The 23,369-nt window shown below is 35.2% G+C and overlaps 1 protein-coding gene across 4 annotated transcripts in view; it reads right to left on the bottom strand.

Annotated features, from left to right (window-relative positions):
- FGF14 (fibroblast growth factor 14) overlaps window positions 1–23,369 on the bottom strand; it is a 549,760-nt gene that overhangs the window by 117,321 nt on the left and 409,070 nt on the right. For 3 of the 4 annotated variants that reach the window (XM_084880301.1, XM_084880300.1, XM_084880299.1), the window contains exon 2: window positions 2,942–3,052. In XM_084880301.1, the coding sequence (XP_084736427.1) occupies window positions 2,942–3,052 (111 nt within the window). Of the gene's footprint in view, window positions 1–2,941; window positions 3,053–5,599; window positions 5,684–23,369 lie in introns of those variants that run through there. The other variant, XM_084880302.1, reaches the window with a different exon arrangement.

Here is a 23,369-nt window from a genome sequence, read left to right as displayed (position 1 = left end):
TAAAAGAATACCTTTCTGGGCTAACAATTTTCTTAAGATTCATAAGACTACTGCAATGAACCTGAGAAAAGAAAATATCTTTAAAAATTCATCATTAACAAAACTGTATACTTTAGTTCAAAAGGTGACAGTACACAAAAGCGGAGTTAATTAGTAATTCCTATTACTTTTGTATAGCTGCTATAATTCTGCCAAGTTTTGTTAAATTTCATAGTTATACAATTTTTACAGCCTTTTGAGGAGAGAACCTGTGTCTCACCCTGCTTTCTACTGTTCTGCTGTGGCTCTGCAAGTGTTGAAATGGTAACAAATTGGCTTACAGTGTATAAAAAATGCAATTGAAAGTTGTAAGAAAGGAAGCTGCAGACCAGACCTTTGCATAAGAATTTAACTCCCTTGAGAGTGGGCAAGGTGGTTTAGTTCTGATTTGCTTTTACACAGGTGCTCCTGTCCCTGCCTCATGCCCCAAACTGTCCATCTGCAGCATTTAGGGGAGTAAGAGGTGATCTCAAGAGTTACCAGGAGATTCTGTTCCTTCTAATGCAGTCGCACAATGGGAGGGAAGAAGCCCATACATTTAGAGAACAGGAAGTCATGTATCTGTTAGTATGTGAGCTTTGCAGTTTAGTGTGTGATATTATTCAGATAACTAGACATAATTATGTGTGGATGTATACAATGTCTACATCTGCACTTTACAATTTAGAAAAGATGGTGCTACTTCTTCAATTCTGAAGGATTATGCTTTTAAACGAAGTCTACTTGAAAGTTCTGAATCTGATATTGATTCTCATCATTAAAAAGAACCAATTGATTTGGCATTATAAAAAACAAAGAAGGAGGTAGGAAAAAAATCATAAAACATTCATTTGAAAGAAATTATTTTTCTAAGCATTCCAATTATGCAGCATCTTCATACAGCTGTATTTTATTTCCTTTAAAAAAAAAAAACTTTTGTCATAATAGATGACAACAGCCTTTAGTCTAATAAATCAGAGCGTCAGCTCTGGTAGTGATGAGATTTAGGAAAACTGGTTCCCTTGCTCTACTAGACTCTGGTCAAAGGAAATCAGAGAACATTGAAGACATCAGAACGTATTAATATCAAAAGTTCATGACCCCCATAACTGTGAGATAAAAAAAAAAAGGAACACCTTTTTTGAAATAATTGGCAAGGTGTTAAAGATTTAAAAAAAAAAAATAAGAGCAGGTATATGTGTGAACTTGAACCAGAAGAAATTGGCATCTTTTACAGAACAAAGATAGTCAAGTACCAATAATTTTAAAACATTTGACCAAATTATCAAAATGCCAAGTAAACAATGACACTGATCTTTTAATAAAAATGCCTCTTCTTTCTTCTGTCTGGATTAATTTACCTTCTCTTTTCTTAAATCAAAAAAGAAAATAAAACAAAAATAAACCAATGAGCAAATATTATTAAGTTAAAAGTTAAAAATATAAAGGATGATCTAATAGATACATAAAGGGAAAACTATTAGAAATTGAAAAAGAATAAAGTATAGATAAGCCAAAAAGAATTTGAAAGTTAAAAGAAAAATGAAGCAATATCCAAGTTTAAAAAAATAAACACAGTGGCTTTAAAATTTTGATATTTCACATAGTAATGTTAATTGCAAAAATATTCTATTTCATATTATTAGATGCTTTCAAAATCGGTATTAGTGAAACTTTGATTACTAGAACTTAAAATAAAAAATGCCTAAATTGGCTTATATGCATTCAAATCCGTCCTTCTTGGCATTGGAATGAAGTTCTATAAAGAATAAATAAGACTTGGCCAGAAATCTCAGTTGGTTGGAGCGTTGGCCTCTGCACTGAAAGATTCAGGTCAAGGCCATGTACCTGGATTGCAGGTCCAATCCCTGGCCCAGATCTGAGCGAATGTGGGAGGCAACTAATCAATGTCTGTTTCACATTGATGTTTCTCTTTCTCTCCCCACCTCTTCTCTTTCACTATCTCAAAAAAAAAAAAATTAATGGGAAAACTATCCTTGGGTGAGCAATAATAGCGATTAAAAAAGAATAAATGATAAACGGATGAAAAGCTTCAGATCCATTCCTGACCCACTGGTAATATATGGTTAAATATTTTTAATAAAATCAGGTATTGCTTTTCACTAATTTTCCTGAGCAGTAGAAAGTGTGTCTATTTTAGAACTGATGTGATAAATTGAAAGGAACCAGATGCCCATGTAAATAGAAAATAGGAAAGAAGAACACATAAAAATTGAATAAGGAGAGACACCAGAATACAAATACAAAGAAATATTATATATAAAAAATAGCAAAATGAAGACAGGCATTAATATGATAGGAAGTGTGTGGCTTTTTTACTAAACATCTTATCACAGACCCAATTCTATATCATAGTCAAACATTGTATACAGTGTATTTAGAGGCAGACAGCCTTCAAGTCCTCTCAAATAGAGAGATCCTTTCTTATTAAATGCAAATGTTTAAAGAATTAAATTTTTATTGCTTAAACCAAATTGTAGCCCTAGAGTTTCCAGAATTCTCATTAATAAGCTACAGTCCTGACAAAAATAACACAACCAAAGTAAATATGTAATCATCTTCTATTTGAAAGCTCCAGTGTACTTATTTGACTTTTATGGAAATGAGGGTAAAAGTAATAATAATATGTGAGTTATGACAATTGTTTGAAAAATGCTTAAGATATCAAGAGGATTGTCTTAAAGTAGCAGGTTTCTTTCATTGCTCTATTAATATTTTTATCCGTGTGGTCCAAGTAAAACTGTAAATGTTATTCTAGCTGCAATATTGTAAGAATGAGCCAACATATCCAAATAATTGCAAATGTATTTTTTAAAAAGTCGTTTAAGTAGCAGTAGCAGCTTAAAAGTTGGTGTCTTCTACCAAGTGTGTTAACAACTGGTGGTCTGAGGATGTCACTTACTAGAATTAGTGCTGTCATCCTTGGTTCCATCGAGAGCTCCATCGGGGTGCATTTGCAAGTAGTAGCCTTGCCTGCAGTATAACCTGGTCACTATACCCTTGAGCTGGGGATCTGAAAGGCAAACACAGTTATCATAAGCCTCACAATGCATCACAATAGAATTTCTTTTTCTTTCTCCCTCCCTCCCTCCCTCCCTCCCTCCCTCCCTCCCTCCCTCCCTCCCTCCCTCCCTCCCTCTTTCTTTCTTTCTTTCTTTCTTTCTTTCTTTCTTTCTTTCTTTCTTTCTTTCTTTCTTTCTTTCTTCCTTTCTTTCTTTCTTTCTTTCTTTCTTTCTTTCAAGACCAAGAGGGCATTTTATATATTTTGTCCCCCAGGTTTCTCTGTATTTGTGAAACCTGGAGTATACTAAGCATAGAAGGTAAAGAAAACATTGCTGTAAGCTGCATCTGTCAGCGGCAGAAAATGGGTCATTTAATAAAACTAATATGCATGCATTTAAATTATTAGTTAAAACAATTAAACTAATTAATCTATTAGTTTAGCTCTTAGTTGAGTCCTAAAATAATTAATAGTTCAAGCTAATATCGTTCAGAATGTCAATACAAGAGTTTTATAAAGTTCAGATCCAAACAAATGATATTAAAGCCCTATGAATGGAATTTAAAACTTAATTTAATAAATAACCCCAAAGTGTGAAAAACCTGTATTTTTTTAAAATCATACTGGCCCTGGCTGGATAGTTCAGTAGGTTAGAGCATCTTAACCATACATCAAGGTTTCCTGTTTAATCCCTGGTCAAGACATACAAGAGTCAACCAGAGGATACAAAAATTAGAAGAACAACAAATCTTTCTCTCTCCTCTCTCTCTCTCTCTCTCTCTCTCTCTCTCTCTCTCTCTCTCTCACCTCATCCTCCTCCTCCTCCTCCTCTTCCTCCTTCTCCCTCCCTCCCTCCCTCTCAAATAAACAAGTAATTAAAAATTAAAACAACAACAAAAATCAAACAAACATTTTTATGAACATTTTTAGAAAAAGCCCCAATATGGGGAATGTTGCCTGGATGTCTAAAGGGTCACTCTAACTTGCATGGAGGGATCTTTGGTTCTTATGCTTGGTCCAGAGGGAAATGAGAAAGCTGGCTTCTGAATTCAGGATGAGGACAAATAACAAGCCTATGCTGTGAGGTCAGCTCTGGCCACAATCTAGACAAATCAGACAAATTTAATAGATAATCCTCATTTATTGAGAAGAAGAGTAAAATTATCAATAGGCATATGGTTCCTGGCCAAAAGGTCTTGAGGTAGAGGGCAATGGAAGTTTATTAAAATTAAAATGGAACTTATGTAGGAACACACTTCTCACTTAATGATTCAGTGAAAACAGGACCACTCTAGTGATCCAGTGCTTCACAAAGAGCCAGTTGTATCTTTGAAAATAAATATTGCCTTTGGCTTTTCAAAAAACATGCCCATATCAGAACTAGAGTTGATGTGGTATATCACAATCCTCACCATCTCCACAATTGGTGAAAGGGACGTGCAAATCTGCTCATGCTATAAAAACAATAGATGCCACGGAACAATGAAACCCAGCACCTTGTAATCAATAGAAAAATTGTGGTCACCACTCAAGTCTCCTCTCACTGAGGTGGTGAACACACAGGTGATATAAAATAGTGCACCTGAAACCTATATAATTTTATTAACCAATGTCATCCCACTAAATTCAATAAAAATAAAAATATTCCTTGCTATATTATAGGGTGTGTTTTTTTTTAATGTGGATTTGTAAAAAGGTGAACACGTCACGCACGTGCAAAAACAAAAACAGAAAAGGATGTTCAAAAGTAGAATAGTCTTAGCCTTTTGTTTAGTCCTCAAGAAGTTAAAAATGCCAATATCTGTTTAAATGTACATCTGATAATATCAATAACTTGAAAAATGACTCCACAATACACAGATTTTCTTCAGTTAGCATAACATTATAGAAAACCTGCAACATAATGTATGAACACCACAGCACCATAAGCACCATATCAGTGTGATTAAATGTATCCTATCTAATAAAGAGGGGATATGCAAATGGACTGTCATGCCATCACAAAGATGGTGGTGGCCCCAGCCACAAGATGGAGGCACCCAGTCCTCTTAGCCCCACTGGAATCCCCCAGTCCTGTCAGCCTCATGGGGTGGCAGGCTCACAGTGTGGCTAGACCCACCCTCAGCCCCTCAGCCACCCAGGCCTGGCCTGAGACACAGGCAAGTCTCTGTTGGCAGCTGCCCAGCTGTCCAGGGCTGCCCGAGGCTCAAGTAACCAGGGCTGGCCAAAGCTTGCAGTGTTGGCAGTGGCAGCAGCAGAGTGTGATAAGGACATTGCCTTCCCCTGATTGCCTGGTCACCTCCCACCCCTGAGGGCTCTTGGACTGTGAGAGGGGGCAGGCTAGGCTCAGGGACTGTCCCCCCCCACTCCAGTGCATGAATTTTCATGCACCAGGCCTCTAGTTAGAATATAAATGTTTTCAGAAGGCTAGGATTTAAAAAAGAAACGTCTAAGTGATTATTAGATCATGTTATGCATGTGCCTTATTCTGTAATATATTAACTTTAAAAAATCACATCACTCTAAGATATGCATTAGTGGAAAAAATTGTTCTTGCACCTTAGTCTGCCCATCACTCAGTAAGACTTGACTGGGCAATCAGCCCTCTAAGTATTTAGGACTTCTTTTCTTAGGTTTGCTGCATCAGATTTTTGCTCATCACTGAGAACACAGGCATAGAAAAGAATAGAACAAAAGTAAGAAGGCAGGGGAGGGGAGGCAAATTCTTAATTGCTACAAAAACATAGAGAATTTTAGAGATTGGCAATTTTTCTATAAATTGTTTATGTTCTGAATCACTTATTTTAAATAATTACGTTTTTTAGCTACTATATCTTCTGAACTTAATATTAACTAGGTCAGCCGAGGCATTGCACAGGCACAAGCTCCCTCACACTTGCAAGAAGAGAGCCCTACTTTTATGATTTTTCTATTATCAGAATAAAAAGAGATAACAAGTATTGATGGGAATGTAGAGAAAAGAGAACCTGCATGCACTGCTGGTGGAAATGTAAATTGGTGCAGCCACTGGCGGAAAAAAGGTTCATAAAAAAAATTAAAAATTGAACTACTATATGATTTAGCAATTCCACTTCTGAAGGAAAGGAAATGAGGATCTCAAAGAGATATTTACATCCCCATCTCATGGACTGCATCACTATTCACAATGTGCAAGATATGGAAACAAGGTGTGACCATCAACAAATAAATAAAGAACATGTAAATATTACAATGAAATATGAGGTTAAAAGGAAAATTAATTTAACTTCTGTTTTCTTAAATCAAAATTAATTTACCTATATTATTGTACTTTAAAAAGGAGGAAATCATGCCATTTGTGACAATATGGATGAATATGGAGGACATGATGCTAAGAGATCCCGGCTTTACCTCACTTCATTTCTTATAAGGAAGTGTAAGTAAAACATGGAATTGTGGTTTTTGAGTTCTCAATTAACTCCAAGGAAACAAAATCAAATTGATTTCTATTTATCTAGTTTCATATTACTTGATATATATATATATATATATATATATATATATATATATATATATATATATATATATATATTTTTTAGAAACATAAAAACATTCTTCTCAGGTGCCAGGCACTGTTCTAAGCATGTCACAAGACTAACTCATTGCATCCTCACCACAGGTTATTGAAGAGGAAGCCCTTTCTGATCATGAGGAAGTGGAGACACAGGGCTAGTAAGTAACTTGTCAAAGACCTCAGAACTAACAAGTGCACAGCTGGGGTTTAGCATGTTCCTGTCCACTTCACTATGACCTATGTGGCTTCTATAAATTGAAGAATCAAAATAAACCACCTTAGAATCCTAAAATAAAACAGAAACCAATCTGGTTTGTTTTCTAAAGCTAGGTGTTTAAAGATCAACCACATTTGTATCTAATCCCAAATCCTGCATATATGCAGCCAAATCTGTGATATAAAGCAGTAACATGAGGTGAGAAAGAATCAAAGTTCTTAAAAATCGATTCTACAATCCAACCCACTTTGCCACTGGCTGCATTTCCAATAAATCTCTCTACCCGTGCAATTTAATACTGTAAATTTAAACCTCCTCTAGTATCATATCCACCAACTCCATCCAAAAGGTACTTCTACCCCTGACATGACTACTTATATTAACAGTATCTGCCCCCTAAAGATCAACTCCTTGCTCGACTTTAAAAATACATATTTTTATTGATTTCAGAGAGGAAAGGAAAGGGAAGGAGAGAAAAACAACAATGATGAGAGAGAATCATTAATTGGCAGCTTCCTTCATGCATGACCTCCTGGTTCATAGGTCCAAGCTCAACCACCAAGCCACATTGGCTGGGCAATGCTTGCTTTTTATTTTTTCCCCCTAATGAGCTACCGACTACCTGCAGATACTGTCTTCTCAAGCTTCTTCATTTTTTTTTTCCATTTTCACAGCTAGCAGCAGCTAAACTCCTCAGGGTCTCTCCTCTCCTAGGTGGTCTTCCTAGTTGTACTGTGCCTGTTCCAGTCCATCAGATCCTGAAATACTTAGCAACTCTTTGCTGCCGGCTCAATTACTCAAACACCCTGCAGCATGGGGCCCCATCCTGTCTGTCTGGCCTTGTTTTCTCCTGCTCCCACGCAGTGCCCTGTGTGTAGCCCAACCTGGGTCACTGTGGACTGCCTGCAAACATCCCGTTATCTCCCACATCCATCCTGTTCCTTCAGCCTTACCTGTCTCAAATACGCCCACCTGCACGAAGCTGCCCCTTGAACATCTGTGTGCATACACCCACACACATCCTTGCATAGTGAACTCCTTTTCCTCCTTGCCAACATCGGCTCCATCAGCACTTCCTCTAGGGCACTCTCCTCACACCTCAGACAATGCCAGATTCCTCCTTGAATGCTTTTATGGCAGCAGCATTTTTTCATAAGGGTAACTTATTTTTTAAGCATCAAAATTATTTTTCTTTTAGATGAACAAAAAAATTTTTTTTTTTGGTATGACAGAAAAACATTCAAGTTATTTGAAAAGGCAGGGCAAACACTGGATGTTCAGTATGATCCAAATTTTTAAACAAATATATTGTGTAACCCAAATTTCCTACTCTCCTTATCCTCTTTTAGTTTATCTTATTTTAAAATGAAATTAAAATTTTCCACCACCATTTATCCCCTCTATGCCCTCCTCTATTTCCCCCCAATCCTCCAACCACCACACTGTTTTCATGAGTTCTCTCTCTCTCTCTCTCTCTCTCTCTCTCTCTCTCTCTCTCTCTCTCTCTCTCCGCGCGCGCGCGCGCGCGCGCGCGCGCACACACGTGCGCGCGTTTTTTGCTTAATCTCACCCCCAGCAACCTCCCCACCCCACCAGAGATGTCTGCCTGTTCTCTATCTATGAGTCTGTCTTTATTTTGCTTAGTATTTCTGATATATCTCCTTGGGCAAGGGAAACAAAAGAAAAATAAAATAAATGCAACTATTAATACATCAAACTAAACAGATTTTGCACAGCAAAGGAAACCTTCAAAAAAAAAAAGAGAGAGAGAGAGCTCACTAAATGGGAGAACATATTGGCCAATAATACATCTTGATAAGAGGTTAATGTCCAAAATTTATAAAGAACTTCTGAAAGTCAACACACACACACACACACACACACACACACACACACACACAGGCATACTCATAAACAATTCAATAAAAAAATGGGGAAAAGACCTGAATAGAAACTTCTCCAAAGAGGACAGGTGGGAAATAGACATATGAAAAGATGTTCAATGTCACTAATCATCATAGAAATGTAAATTAGGACCACAGTGAAATATCTCAGCTGTCACGATGACTATCATCAATAAATCAGCAAACAGCAGAGTTGGTGAGGACGTGGAGAAAAGGGATCCATGTGCACTGAGAATGCAGACTGGTGAAGCCGTTGTGGAAAGCAGTGTGGAGTTACCTCAAAAAATAAAAAATGATACCCAGTAATTCCACTTCTGGGAATTTATTCAAAGAAACCTGAAACACTAATTCAAAGAATATATTCACCCCTATGTTCACTGCAGCATTAATTACAATAGCCAAAACTTGGAAGCAGCACGTGTGCCCATCAGTAGAGGAGTGGATAAAAAAATCTGTGGTTTGACTGAAACCGGTTTGGCTCAGTGGATAGAGTGTAGGCCTGTAGACTGAAGGGTCCCGGCTTTGATTCCAGTCAAGGGCATGTACCTTGGTTGTGGGTACATCCTCAGTAGAGGATGTGCAAGAGGCAGCTGATCGATGATTCTCTCTCATTGATGTTTCTAACTCTCTATCCCTCTTTCTTCCTCTCTGTAAAAAAATCAATAAAATATTTTTAAAAATCTGTGGTTTACACAATGCAATTCTGTTTTATCATAAAAGCAAGAGAATTTCAGCCTTTGTGACAACATGGATGGACCTGGAGAACGCTATGCTAAATGAAATAAGCCAGTCAGAGAAAGACAAGTGCCATATGATTTCACTTGTACATGAAACCTAATCAACAAAATTATTTCATGGTTTTAATACATTACAAGATATAGAAAACAATAAAAACCTACATCCATATACCCACCACTGAGATTAAACAGATGCTAATATTTTGCTTTATAATTCATGGTTTTAATTCCACATTTATTTTTTCAATTATATGATTCATGTCTGTCTCCAAACTGGACTGCAAGTTTCAAAAAGAAAATTGAAATGTATGATATTGCTCACCATTACACCTTCAGAATCTAGTTAATTAGGAGCTATGCAATATATATTTTGTACATGAATTCTGATGAGGTAATTTGTAATTTCATACATTGCTGGTAGAAGTGAAAATTGGAACAGCATAAAAAGCAAGATGGTGATCACAAAAAGCCTTTAAAATATTCATGATTTGCCTAGGCCTGGTAGCTAAGTTAGAGCATCATTGTGATAAGCCAAGGGTTCTATCTCTGGTCAGGGCACATACGAGAAACAACCAATGAATGCATACATTAAGTTGAGTAACAAATTAATGTTTCTCTCTCTCTTCCTTCCTCAGACACTCTATGATCAATTAATCAATCAAAAATGTTCACAACTGTACTTCCCAGACTTCTTATTTAAAAATAAAATTTCCGGATGAGAAGAGCAGAGGGCGGCTGGTGAAAGCCAGTGAGACAGAGCCGCAATGTTCCCTATCAAGGGCCTCACGGGGACGCTGGACCCCAAGGAGATGAAATGGAAGATGCTCGAGGAACTTCCTCATCTATTTAGCCCTGCGGGGAGTCACTCCCTTTATCTTAAAGAAATTGGACAGCATATAAAGATTGGAAGCTACATGTGAATGCATGATATGAAGAACCTGGTCACAGTTTCTACTCTGCAAAGGAGTAGGCCCAGAGAGATGTAAGAGACTCCGGTTGAATGGACATAAAATTTCCACTTGTTAAGAGCAAGTTTGGTTGTGGTAACTGACCTTCATAGCTAAAACAGAAAGAAACTACTTTGGAAACATGGAAACATGTTTCTTATGCCTGTGATACTCAGCCTCCATAGATGTTGGTATAATTGTAAATAATGTCAAACTCCATTTTCTAGCAATTATTAATTAGATATATTAGGGAATTATGTCTGCAATGGCCCTGTCTTGTCAGTCATTTCTAGTGACCTTTTTACTTCTGTCAGGAGTATATTGAAGAGCTCCTTATGATTATATTTTATGGAATCCAGCACACATCCAAAACATTTAAGAACAGGACCATTAGTCTATATTTTTAATAAATGTGCCAATCAAGAAACAATTAAAAATAAATAATTAATAAAATAAAATAAAAATAAAATTTCAGTGTTAAAAAGTTTTGTGTAATAATACACATAATTATTTAAAAATTACTATCCATAAATAAAAATACATGGGAGAGAAAATACCAAAATGTTAAATATAATGGTATTTTGATAGTTATTGAAACATTTATTTTTCAACAATTTATTATTTGCAAAATTTCTTATAATGATGGCATGATACATTTATAATGAAAATGTAGGATTTTTAATAAAAGTGTTTAATGCCTCCTGACTGGTATAGCTCCACAGTTGAGTGTTGACCTATGAACCAAAAGGTCGCCAGTTCAATTCCCAATTGGGCATATGCCCGAGTTATAGGCTTGATCCACAGTGTGGGATGTGAAGGAGGCAGCCGATCAGTAATGTTTCTCTCTCATCATTGATGTTTCTTTCTCTCCCTCTCCCTTCCTCTCTCTCTAAAAATCAACAAAATATCTTTTACAAAACTTATCAATGCCTTTTGCCAAGAAATGAGTAAAAATATAATTCCATACATATTTGTAAATAATATTGTATGCATATATGCAAGTAACCTAAATGTAATTACAGTGTAGATTAACTGGTTGCCCAAATTTTTTAAAAAATTAAATTTATTAGTTTCTTTTTGTGCATAGTCACAATCCATGAAACCTTCACTATGATACTTTATTATTTATAAAATTGTCCATTATACAATATGACTGTTTATACTTGAAGGGCATTCTTTCAAAAAATTCAAGTAAAGGAAAGCTTTCCCCCAAGGTAAAAATGTATGCAACCAAATAAACATAACAAAAAATAAACAAAACAAAAACTACTTTACTGAGAAAACATCTACATCAGTCATGTGCAGTTAGGCAAAGCAAACATATTACAAAATTTATAGATCTCCTGTGCATAGAAGGACATAACACTTCATTTTTGCACTTAACTTCAGTCTAATATGTGCTGGACAGCTCACTTTCATGTATTATTTCCTGACTCTAGAAAAGTTGAAAAAAGGGGACTAAGAAAATCTCACACAAATGTCAGCGGACAGGAACCAGACTGGGCAGTTGCAATAATAGCACATGTCTCCAAAACAATAGCAAACCCTGGCATTGCATGGAGAGCCAGGATTAGGACTTCCTGTTCATTTATTATCTCCAAAAATAAAAAAATAAAAAAAATGTTAGCTTTGCTATCCTTTAACACGAATTAACATAGAAGTTTTCAGGGTCACATGTCATACTGGGTCCTTAGAATGCCTGAGGCAATTTGGGTCACACCCTAATTCTGAGGGGGGCTGACATAGTGACCCTGGCTCTCAGTCCTGTTGCTAATGAGTGCTTTGCAATATGTTGAAGTTTATGTGTAAGTAAATGTATAACTTATATTATTTAGCTTAACTAAAGTTATTATAATTTAGAGAAAACATATAAAAACAGAGATAGTGTGGATTAAAGGTGATATTGGGAGGCAGGGGGAAGCTAACACCAGAATACAGCTAATAGGATATCTGTATATATCTGCTGCATGGATTATATGGTTAAGAACAAATACACACAAGTCTTTGATTATTGACAAATGGAATTTATAAAATTACATTATCATTAAGTCCAAGGGTAGATAAGCTCCAGGTATGATGAAGTAAGAATCATTTTGTTTGAATGTGCTCCTTAGCCAGGTATGGGCCCCACCAGCACCATCTCCCTAAATTTTATAGGCTGAGTATTAGAGAAGAGTGGTTCCCAGAAGAAAAATCAAAGTACTATTAAAATAACCAAATAAAATAATAGGAGTGGAATGGGGGCAGTTGCCCCAGAAGCAAGATAACATGGTAGCCCAGACTCTACCTCCCAGCAAAAGATGGTAAACTTCCCTAGATGATAGCACTACGGGGAATTGTGGATTTAGCCCTGCATAAACTAGACAATAGAGATAAGGAAAGTGAAATAACATTTTTGAGCAGTATAATGCCAAGCATAGTGTTAATAGCAATATTTGTTCACCTCCCCATAACTACTGCTGATCTTTCAATAATTTTCTTTGAAAGTTATCACATGAAACTATTGGCATTCAGCCTGAACTACTGGATTGGTATTTAGATTTCCTTAATTGTGTTCAGGAAAAATCAACAACCATATGGGTTTTTGAAAATGAATGTTTTGGGAGAAAAAGGTGATGAGATTAAGAAACAGAGAGAGAGAGAGAGAGAGAGAGAGAGAGAGAGAGAGAGAGAGAGAGCGAGCTACCCCATAGACATAGACAACAGTATGGTGATTACCAGAAAGAAATGAATGTTGGGGACAGATAGAAGAGGGAAAAGAGGGGATAAATGATGACTGAAGGAGCCCTACCTTAGGTGGTGAACACACAATATAGCATACAGAGGATATATTATAGAATTGTACAACTTAAATCTATAAATTTTATTAACCAATGTCACCCCAATAAATAAAAATTTTAAAAATAAAAATGAACATTTTATCAATTCAACAATTAATATAAAATTGGAAAGTAATCATATAAAAAAGTACACAAAATAAGTAACAAAGCAATGATGATCTAGTCAGATCTTATAGGAACTTAATCAAAAGAGTATGAAATGTTAAGACAATCTGAAATACATCTACTATCCTAAAAATGGAACATCATCCTAAATAAATATTATGCTTTGATATATTATAAAACAGTAAAAATATTACATGTGTGAACAAATTTTTATTGAGGTACATGCTCATTTTTTTCTTTAAATAATGGAATAAGAAGGTTTGGTGATATAAGACCTGTCAGAAAAGGATTTGTATTCAATATACTAATATATTCCAAACTTCTATATCTGAAATTCCACACCCATATTTGAGTTAGCCATGTAAAACTGCAAAATATTTTTCAATTCATTAAATTGTTAAGAGTTCTTCATTCTTTTCCAAAAACAGTTATGCATTCAACATATCCACTCTGCTTAAGAAAATACGAAAACTTAGGTTGTCTTAATTTTCTCCTCTCTTTTTTAGTTTATTTTCCATTTGCTGTGTCTGTATTTTAAGGATACTTCTTATGTGACACTCTGTTCTATGCTCTCTGATATTAGTTAAAATATAAATAATGAAAGCTAATGTCCATGTACACCAAGAAAAAAAAATATGTTTCATAATATATTAGCCTCAACACTCAGCACTGAAAGAAATGCAAATCAGTCCAGCTGCCTTCAGATATAGGGGGGAAAAATACCCAACATTTTAATTAAAACAATCGCTCTCTCAGAAGTGGCTTCATTCAAATCAATCACTGTCACAAATTGTTTTCATCCAATATGCAAGACTGACAAAAGAGAAATCAGGATAAGCCTTAGACTGATGTATACATTTTAATAATTATTTAAATAGAAAAATGTACACCATGTACACATTTTAATATACTGAATATATAAATATGTACACATCACTAACACTATGTTTATTTACATATAAATTACAGTACTAATTGGTTATCAGTGTAAGTTCTTAAATATCACTTCTCTATAACCCATGGAAAATCAGTTTTTTACAGGGTAGAAAGCAACTTTTAAAATATACATTTTGTGGTAAATCTAATTAGATTTGGCACTCCTAAGTAGCAGAAAATAGTATTGCAAACGATTTACTCAGAGCCATAAATTATCATATAATTCAATCATAAAAATAAGCCAGGCCCAGCAACTCTTCCAAAGGGCTCAGGGGAAAAGGTGGGTTGGAGCACTGAGAATAATGATAAATAAAATTGAAGGTATGTGGAAATTTGCTATTTTGTTGTTGTTAATTCCTCAGGATGATATTTAGCTTCTTCTAGGGACTTGACTCTATGCTACCTTGAGAGCCCCATATGGCTAGGAAAGTCGGTTCAGCCATTTCAAAACCTACCATCTTAATTCAATGCATCACCATGTCTGTTACATTTTAATTGCCACCTTTGCCTACCAGAATCCTATGCCTGCAAGGCTCTAAGGATAAACCTTGCCTTAAACAAAACAAAACAAAACAAAAACAAATTTGCCCTCAAGTAGCTTACTGTCTATTGAGGAGAGATTTGGGGGAACCCATAAACTTATGACATGGCTTTATGTCAATCAATCATGTGTTAAATGATTGGGTTTACACATCTTCCTTCCTTTCAAATACATTATAAACCCCTTGATAGTCTGCAGCATATGTTATTCAGAACAGCCTCTCGCTATGCTTTGCACACAGCAGATGCTCAACAAATACTTATTGAACTAAGTTCATTTGCTTTGAGTTTCTAAAAGAGTCTCTATATAAGCCATGAAAGGCAGTCAAGGCAAAATGCATTTTAATATCTTATTTAAGAATTGAAGAAGCTAAGCATGCTTAAAATAAAGATAAATGTGGGTTTTGAAATGGAAAGACCAATACTTTAAAACATTTTTTCTATTTTATCTCCCCCCAAAATCCCTTTATATAAAGTATATGAAGAAAACAAAAGCGAGCAAAGCCTTTTCTTGGGGAAAATGTTGGAGAAGATCACTAACCGGAAGGCAAGCAGTAAGGATCCTGATTAACATTTGACATAAGTTCCAAGGAGCAGGCAGACCTCAAAACGGCATTGTGGGGTTCCGAGCGCAGGGTTTCACTCTCGCTAGTTTTATGAATATATATTTAGGATATACAAGCTCCAGAAGTAAGCAAATCTTTAGAGTTCAGTTAGAAAAGCACCTCTTTTGAATAATATTTTCCAGTGAGGTTCTCTAATTACAACATTCCACACTAAAGACACTTTAGAGCTACTAGAGTCCCAACATAATCCAGAATTGGACAACAAAATGGCCAAAATGTTGGATCTGTTGTTCTACTTTATTGATTCATCTCTCACAAAGGTGAATAATTGCATCATAAACCATTGTGTGCTTTATTCCGCTGATTTATTCCATCTAAAGTTTAACTAAATATTTTTTAAAATTAAATTATGTTAATTGTAAAATTGCAAAGGCAATATATAAAATTCTTGTGAATACTTAAATAAGAAAAGTATGTGTCCTTTAGTGACAATATTTGAGACCCAAGTCAATGCATTATGATTATTACATCTAGAGAATGCTTTCCTGATAATACACTGTGCCAGGGATTCCTAATTTATGAATGACTTTATTTGCTGCTTGCCAGAACACATAAGTGCATGTGCAGAGAGGCGGCATGCTCTGTCTCATCCAGTGTGCTGATGTGTCACTCTGCATAGCATCTGCTGCACATGGAAGTACAAGCACATTATTCATGTGCAGATTCCTCGTTAACATGTCAATGACACAAAATATTAAAAAGAAACAATATTACGTTGAAGACACTTTATATCTTCTTTGTCATATTAGCATAAATATTAGCAAAGACTATGCTGCCATCTGACAAAGAGTATATTTCCTAGTTTGTGAAGCAAATAGCTAAGCATTTCACTTAAATTTTCAAATGCTATTACCTTAGAAAGAGTGGAATCTGAGATGCTTTAGTGTAATTGCTATTTGCATGTTATTATTTTTTAACTCTAAATATACATTTTGGTGTGTTTCTAATGCTGTTTTTATTGCAAATAAACACATATAACTAGATATTAAATACCACAATAGTCCCTGATTATTCAGCAATTCTCTAATGTTTAGTAACAATCTTATTTCTATTGCTTATTATAGGATTTTTTTTTATTCCTAAGGAAATCGCTATGCCAATAACTTGCAAATCTCTTTTGAAATAACTGATTCTGAAAAGAAACTACACCATTTCAAAACACAAATTCTATGTTTAACTTGTGATACTTTGCCATAATAAAGAAACACACACACATGCACACACGCACACACACACACATGCATGAGCAACAAATAGCAAAGCTGAAGAAAAAGTTTTTACTTTACCATGTAAGTGACCAAAATTACATTATTTAATTTTAATAGATAATCCTACAAATAGATGATGAAATACTACAGCCATAAGAAAATATGAAATACTGACATTTGGTTCAACATGATGCACCTTGAGAATATCATGATAAGTGAAGTAAGTCCGATGGAAAAAGTTAAGAGCTTCCCTCATATATGGGATGTAAAACAAAGCAACAAATGAATAAACAATGAATCAAAAACTCATAGACACAGACAACAATATGGCAGTTACCAGAGGGAAGGGAGGAGTGGGAGGAGTAGTGGAGAGTAAGGGGGTCATACATATGTTGTGACAAAAGATCATTTGACTTTGTGTGGTGGGCACACAATGCAATATACAGATAATGTATCATAAAAATGTACACTTGAAAACTATATAATCATATTGACCAATTCCATGCCAATAAATTTAATTTAGAAGAATAAAAATAAAGAATACACAATCCTTTCATTTCTTACTGCCCAACACAAAAGTTATTTTATACTACTAATAATATAAAATATAACTCCATATTATAAATATTAATCATGCTTCTCACTATGGTCTTTATAATGTGTGAAGCTAATCAAATGTAACTGAATGGTTTGAGGAATATTATTACCATTTGTTACTATTTTATAGTCACATGCTACCATCATGAACAAATTTCAATGCTAGAAATATAACTGAAAAGAATGTGAATGTTACAAGAATCTTGCCCCATAATCTGAGAGCTTAATAATTATGAAAACTTTCTTTAATAGCCTAAATGACTTCTACTACTGACAGATATATTAACAGAGACCAGAGGACTCTCTGACATAAAACAATAAAAAAAGTTTGACAAATTGAATTTTTCATGACATTTGACATTAGGAAATGAAAGACATCTGTCTCTAAGAAATGGAAAACAAATAAGGTAAATCCTACTATTACTTGAGTCCAAAGCCATGACAGAGATTCCAGGATATGGTAAAGGGAAGGAACACCAAAGGGTTCTTTAAATTGAGAGTCCCAGGAGATCAGGGCAGACATTGTACAGAGTACTGGAGAAGTGGAGCTGCAGAGATACAGAACTTCCGGGATGTACAGAAGATTTCCTCAAGTATTCAGCTGCATAATGATCAGTAATTTTATGTGAAGAAGCCACTCCAGGCTAGGGAAAACCACCTGAGAAGATCAGAGTTTAGGGATGACCTGAAATAGTACCCTTTCCCACTAGTAAGACTGAATAAATTCATGGGATACAGACTATAAATAAAGGTCTTGCATCAGTAGTGGGGAAAATTAGCCTTAGTCTAATCACTGATTCAGTCTCACCTAACAAATTCTGAAAGAAGATCTAAAAAGAGAATATATACTGCTTCCAAGCAAGTTAATTGAATCCCAGAATAAGCTCAAAAATACTTATAGGAATACAGAAATATCAAGCATGCAACAAAGTAACGTTAAAAATATTTTAAATCCAATATATGATGGTACACATGAAAAGAAGCAGGAAAATGTGACCTGTAACAAGGGGAAGAATTAATGAGTCAAAAGTGACTTAGAACTGATCTAGATACTAGAATATTAGATAAGGACATACGTACTATCATAATAACTGTATACCATGCATTCAAACAATTAAGTACAGATATAGAAAATGTAAAGAAGGACCCAAATCAACTTCTATAGATGAAAACCACAATTTGTTAAATGGAAAAGACATATTGGATAAGATTGATTGCTAATTAAAAACTGAAAAATTCAAGTGGTAAACTTAAAAACAGTAATAAAAATTATCCCAAATGAAATCCACAGAGAAGAGAGAATTTTTAAGACTTAGCAGAGCCTCAATGAGTTGTGGGATAACTTCAAGTAACTAGATAAATATTTAATTGGAATCTCCAGAGAGAGTATCAAGAGGGCAAGAAAAAAATATTCGAAAAAATAATGGCTGAAATGTTTCCAAATTAGTGAAAACTATAAAACTAAAGATCCAAATCAGTTAACTCCATGTACAAGGAACATGAAGAAAAACTATACCAAGATATATCATATTGAAAGTAGCCAAAACCATTGATAAAGAGATAATATCCTCTTTCCCTTAAACAGAAAAAACAAAACAAAAACGCAGTATATCCAGAAGAACGAAGCCAGGACAGCAAATATCTTATTTGTAACAATTAAAGCAAGAATACAATGAAGCAACACCATCAATATACTGAAAGAAAAATATCCTAAAATTCTAAAATAAAATGAACATCCCTTTAAAAAATAAAGGTAAAATAAAGATGTTTTAAGACATACAGAAATGGAGAGTCTATCATCAAAGAATCATACTACAAGACATGTTAAAGGAAGTCCTCCAGAAACTAAGAAAATGATACCAGATAAAAATATGGACCTAAACCAAGGAACAAAAAACCTTGTGCTAAATACACAGGTTAATATGTACATGTATATATTAAAGCTAATTGATTGTTTTAACAAAAATAATAACCATGTAATATGAGGTTCATAAAATACATAAAATGTCTGACAACAATCCTATATAATAAAAGGCTAATATGCAAATAGACCAAATGGCAGAACAACCAAACAACCTAACAACCAGTTGCCACGATGTGCACTAACCACCAGGAGGTGTGCATAGAACATGGCAAGCGTTGGCTGTGGTGGGAGAGTGGAGCAGGTGAATGGGGGAGCCAGATCAAGGTGGAACACCGGTCTCTGTTATCAGGGCAAGCCTCTGGTAGTTACTGAAAATTATTTGTTCCTGCATGGTACGGTCCCACCAGGCGCTCACACCTGCTGCCAGCCCCAACCGCTCCACGCCATCAGCAGGTGCAAGAGGGGCCAGCACTGTCAGCACATGGGAGCAGCAGGAGCGGGGCTGGTGGCAGACAAGATACCAGGGGCCAAGGCGGGAGCAGCCAGGTGGGGCATGGAGGATGGGCCAAGACCCGCCCTGTGCCCACCTCAGCCTCAAAGCCCACAGTTCCTTTCAAGGTGCACAAATTTATGCACTGGGCCCCTAGTAATATAAATAATAGCAGGAATAAATAAAGGGAATACTATATGGTCATATATATATATATATATATATATATATATATATATATATATATATATGTTATTAGTAAGGCCACACTTAGTTTAATGCTCTGCTGACAACATTCTGAAATTTTTAATAATTTTTCAACAATAGAATCATCATTTTCATTTTTCCCTGGTCTCCTGGATTTTATATACCTGGAACTGCCTTTAAACATGACATCAAAAGCATGATCCATTGGGGGGAAAATATGATAAATTGAACTTCATAAAAATTCAAAACTTATCTTCAAAAGAAACTGATAAGAGACTATAAAGACAAGTCATAGACTAGGTAAAAATGTTTGCATGTTTTAGAACTGATGAAAGGCTTGTATCTACTAATATACAAAGACTTAAAATTCAATAACAAGAAAACAAACATTACAATAAAACAACTGGGTGAAACTGTATAGCACTTTATCAGAGAATACTTAAGTATGAAAAGAAGTTCATGAAAAGATGTTCAAAATCACTCATCATTGGGGAAATAAAAATTAAAACCACAATGAGATAAAATTATATATATTAGAAGATTAAAATTAAAAAGAATACCAGTTCAATTATTGGCCAAAATGTAGATAAAATAAACTCAAATAAAATAATGAGAGAAAGAAAAAAATGCTCCAACCACTTTGGAAAAAGTTTCAACATAAACCTGTTAATATTATCCTGCCATTCCACTCCTAGATATTTACTCAAAAGAAAATACCAGCATAAGTTCATACAAACCACATACAAGAACGTTCACAGCAGCTTTATTTGTAATAGCCCAAACCCAAATCAAATGTCCATTCAACAGACGAATTGATTAAACTGTGTATATCCATACAATGGAATACTACTCTGCAAGAGAGAGAGAGAGAGAGAGAGAGAGAGAGAGAGAGAGAGAGAGAGAGAGACTGAACTATTGACAGTTGCAACAAAATGGATGAATTTCAAAATAATTATGCTGAATAAAAGTAATACCCACTGTAGGTTTTCATGTATATAATGTTTAAACAAATATATACAAAAACAATACCTGTGACTGTTTGGGGATTGGTGAATGGACAAGAAGAAGCCAGGAGGTTAGAAGTACCAAGGAGCTTAAGAAAGGTTTTGCAGTGATGGAAATATTCATAATGTTGGGTATGATAATGGTTTCTATGTCAAACCTCAAAAAAAATTATACATTTTAAATAAGTAAAGAATATTTCATGATAATTATATTTTAGTAGAGCTATTAAAAATAAAAGTAAAAGAATAGAAAATAATAAACAATGCTAATAATAACCAATCAACATTAATAAAGGACAAAATAGATTTCTGAGCAGAGGATCTTACCCTTTCATAATGACATAGGATTCAATTCATTAAGAAAGCATAGATATTATTTACCTACTGACAGTTTCAAGTACATGAAGCAAAAACTGATAGAACTTCAAGAAAAAGTAGAAAAAATCAAAAATTATAATTAGATATTTCAACTCACTCTTAAAAAATTATATAACAAAGAGAAAATCAGAATATAGAGGGAAAGTCTAAGGCTTGTAGCATTATATGTTAAATTTAAAACAGTTAAATTGCTGCAAAGTGATTTTCATCTCCTTTCAGGAAATGAGATGGCATTCCCTAAATATGAGGGATCTGAAAACAACTACTAGTTGACTCATGTGTAGAATTTCCACAGCCAGTCCATCCAATACCAGGCTGTGTTAACCTGCTCTCCAACTGTTATTGTATTATCTGAAAAGAGGATTAGCATGTCAAAGTATGGTGTTAAAGAATCAAGAGTGTCTGTTAAAGTGAAAGTGCACTACTTTAAGTAAAATCCAGTATCAAAGGTCTTTTGGTGAAAGTTATATGGTAGTCAGGATATATCAGATTGCATGAAGAAAAGAATTATGGTAGATGTGTATTTTCATTAGTTTTTGTAACAGAAATCGTAGAGCCAGTAGACTGCTAACTTTGCAGAGTAAAAAAAAAAAAAAAAAATGTTTCATTTTTTGAGCACACATTGACTTTAGGGTCAGGAAGCCTTTCCCTAGAGGCATTATGCCAAGAGAATCATCAAGATAATGGATAAAATTAAGAAAATAATTGCAAAGAGACCTCCACACAATGGACAGAGTTGGCTGTGCAAATAGCTGAAAGTGGTACTGACAAATTCTTTAAGGCTACTTCCATTTAAAGAAGGTGCAAATAAATATCTGAGGAATGCTCCTTGCTAAGTTTCTGTCTCAGACACTTGTCTTCCAGATGCTAGTAGGAAGAGACAAGTCATAAACTCTATCCTTAACCAGTGCCCCGCCTCCGAAACCCACAGAGCAGCAGGGGAAGGAGCAGGGAAAAGCAGGCATCAGGGATACCTATTCATCACAGTGGACACGGGCACTTTCAATGACAGGGGGAAGCATGTAAGCCAGCAAATATGAAAAATGCATGGATATCAACGCGGAAGTTCCATAAATAATGATGTAAAATTAAGTCTCTAATTCAGAGTTCTGTTGTGACCAGGTCTATGTATCTTGCAAACCCAAACCTTCTGAATATTTTATCACCAAGAAATGGTGACTGTCCATTTTTACTTCAGGTTTAAAATGAATGGCAGATCATAACTATTTCCCAAAAAAAAAAACCTTAATGGCACTTTAATCACAAAAACTCCACAATGCATTTTACATTGCAAAACAGGAGGAAAAATTCTTTCCATGTTCTGCTTAAGAATGTTTTCAAAAGCCAAATACTTGACTTGCTTTTTTTAGCAACCATTTCTTAGACATGTACTTTGTCCCAGGCTCCTTGCTACGAGCTGAGATAAATTTAGAGCCAAAGTAGTTTGCTGTCCGTTATTCCCAGCACCACTAAGCCAATAGTATGATGTGGGTCCCAAACCCACAAGGCTGCATAAACAGAAAGGCACTACCCAAACCAATCATAACAATAATAACAACTGCCATTTCTTTGAGCATATACTTTGGAGCAGGAACTACTTTAAATTCTTTGACCATGTTAATTCATTTAATCCTACAGCAACTTTTTGAGGTAAGTGGCATTATTATTATCTCTTTACACAAGAGGAAACAGAGGCACAGAGTGGTATGATTCTTGCCCCATGTAACACAAGAAGGAAATGATGGAGATTGAGTGGATGTCCCTGGACTGACTTCCCAGCCTGTCCATGTGCTACTAGGCCTGGCTCTGGTTGGAGACCCCAGTGTACCCAGACCACACGAGGTCACAATGACTCACTGAAAGTGCACAAGGAGGGGACACAGACAGATTAGAAGAGAGCAATTGACACCATGGGCCCTGGTAAAATTGTGTCGGAGAATGTTTCACACGAAGAAGGTAAAATGTATTCATGTCCCAATATTTGTGAGGCTGTCATGAAAAAAGGAGAACGGAATTATTTAATTTTACTAGAGCGATGCCAGTACTGAATATAAATAAGGGCAGTGACTGTCATCTCTTTAGTCACTAGTGTATCTCAGGTGCCTAGCTCAGTGTCTGTCAAAAACAAGGCTCTCAATACATAAACGATTAATACATGAATTGTAAGTTAATAGGA

This window comes from Pipistrellus hanaki (genome assembly GCF_964339955.1).
Source record: "Pipistrellus hanaki genome assembly, chromosome: 3".
Taxonomy (NCBI): Eukaryota; Metazoa; Chordata; class Mammalia; order Chiroptera; family Vespertilionidae; genus Pipistrellus; species Pipistrellus hanaki.
Note: the sequence above shows the minus strand (reverse complement) of the source record. Positions and strands in the feature narration are given on the sequence as shown.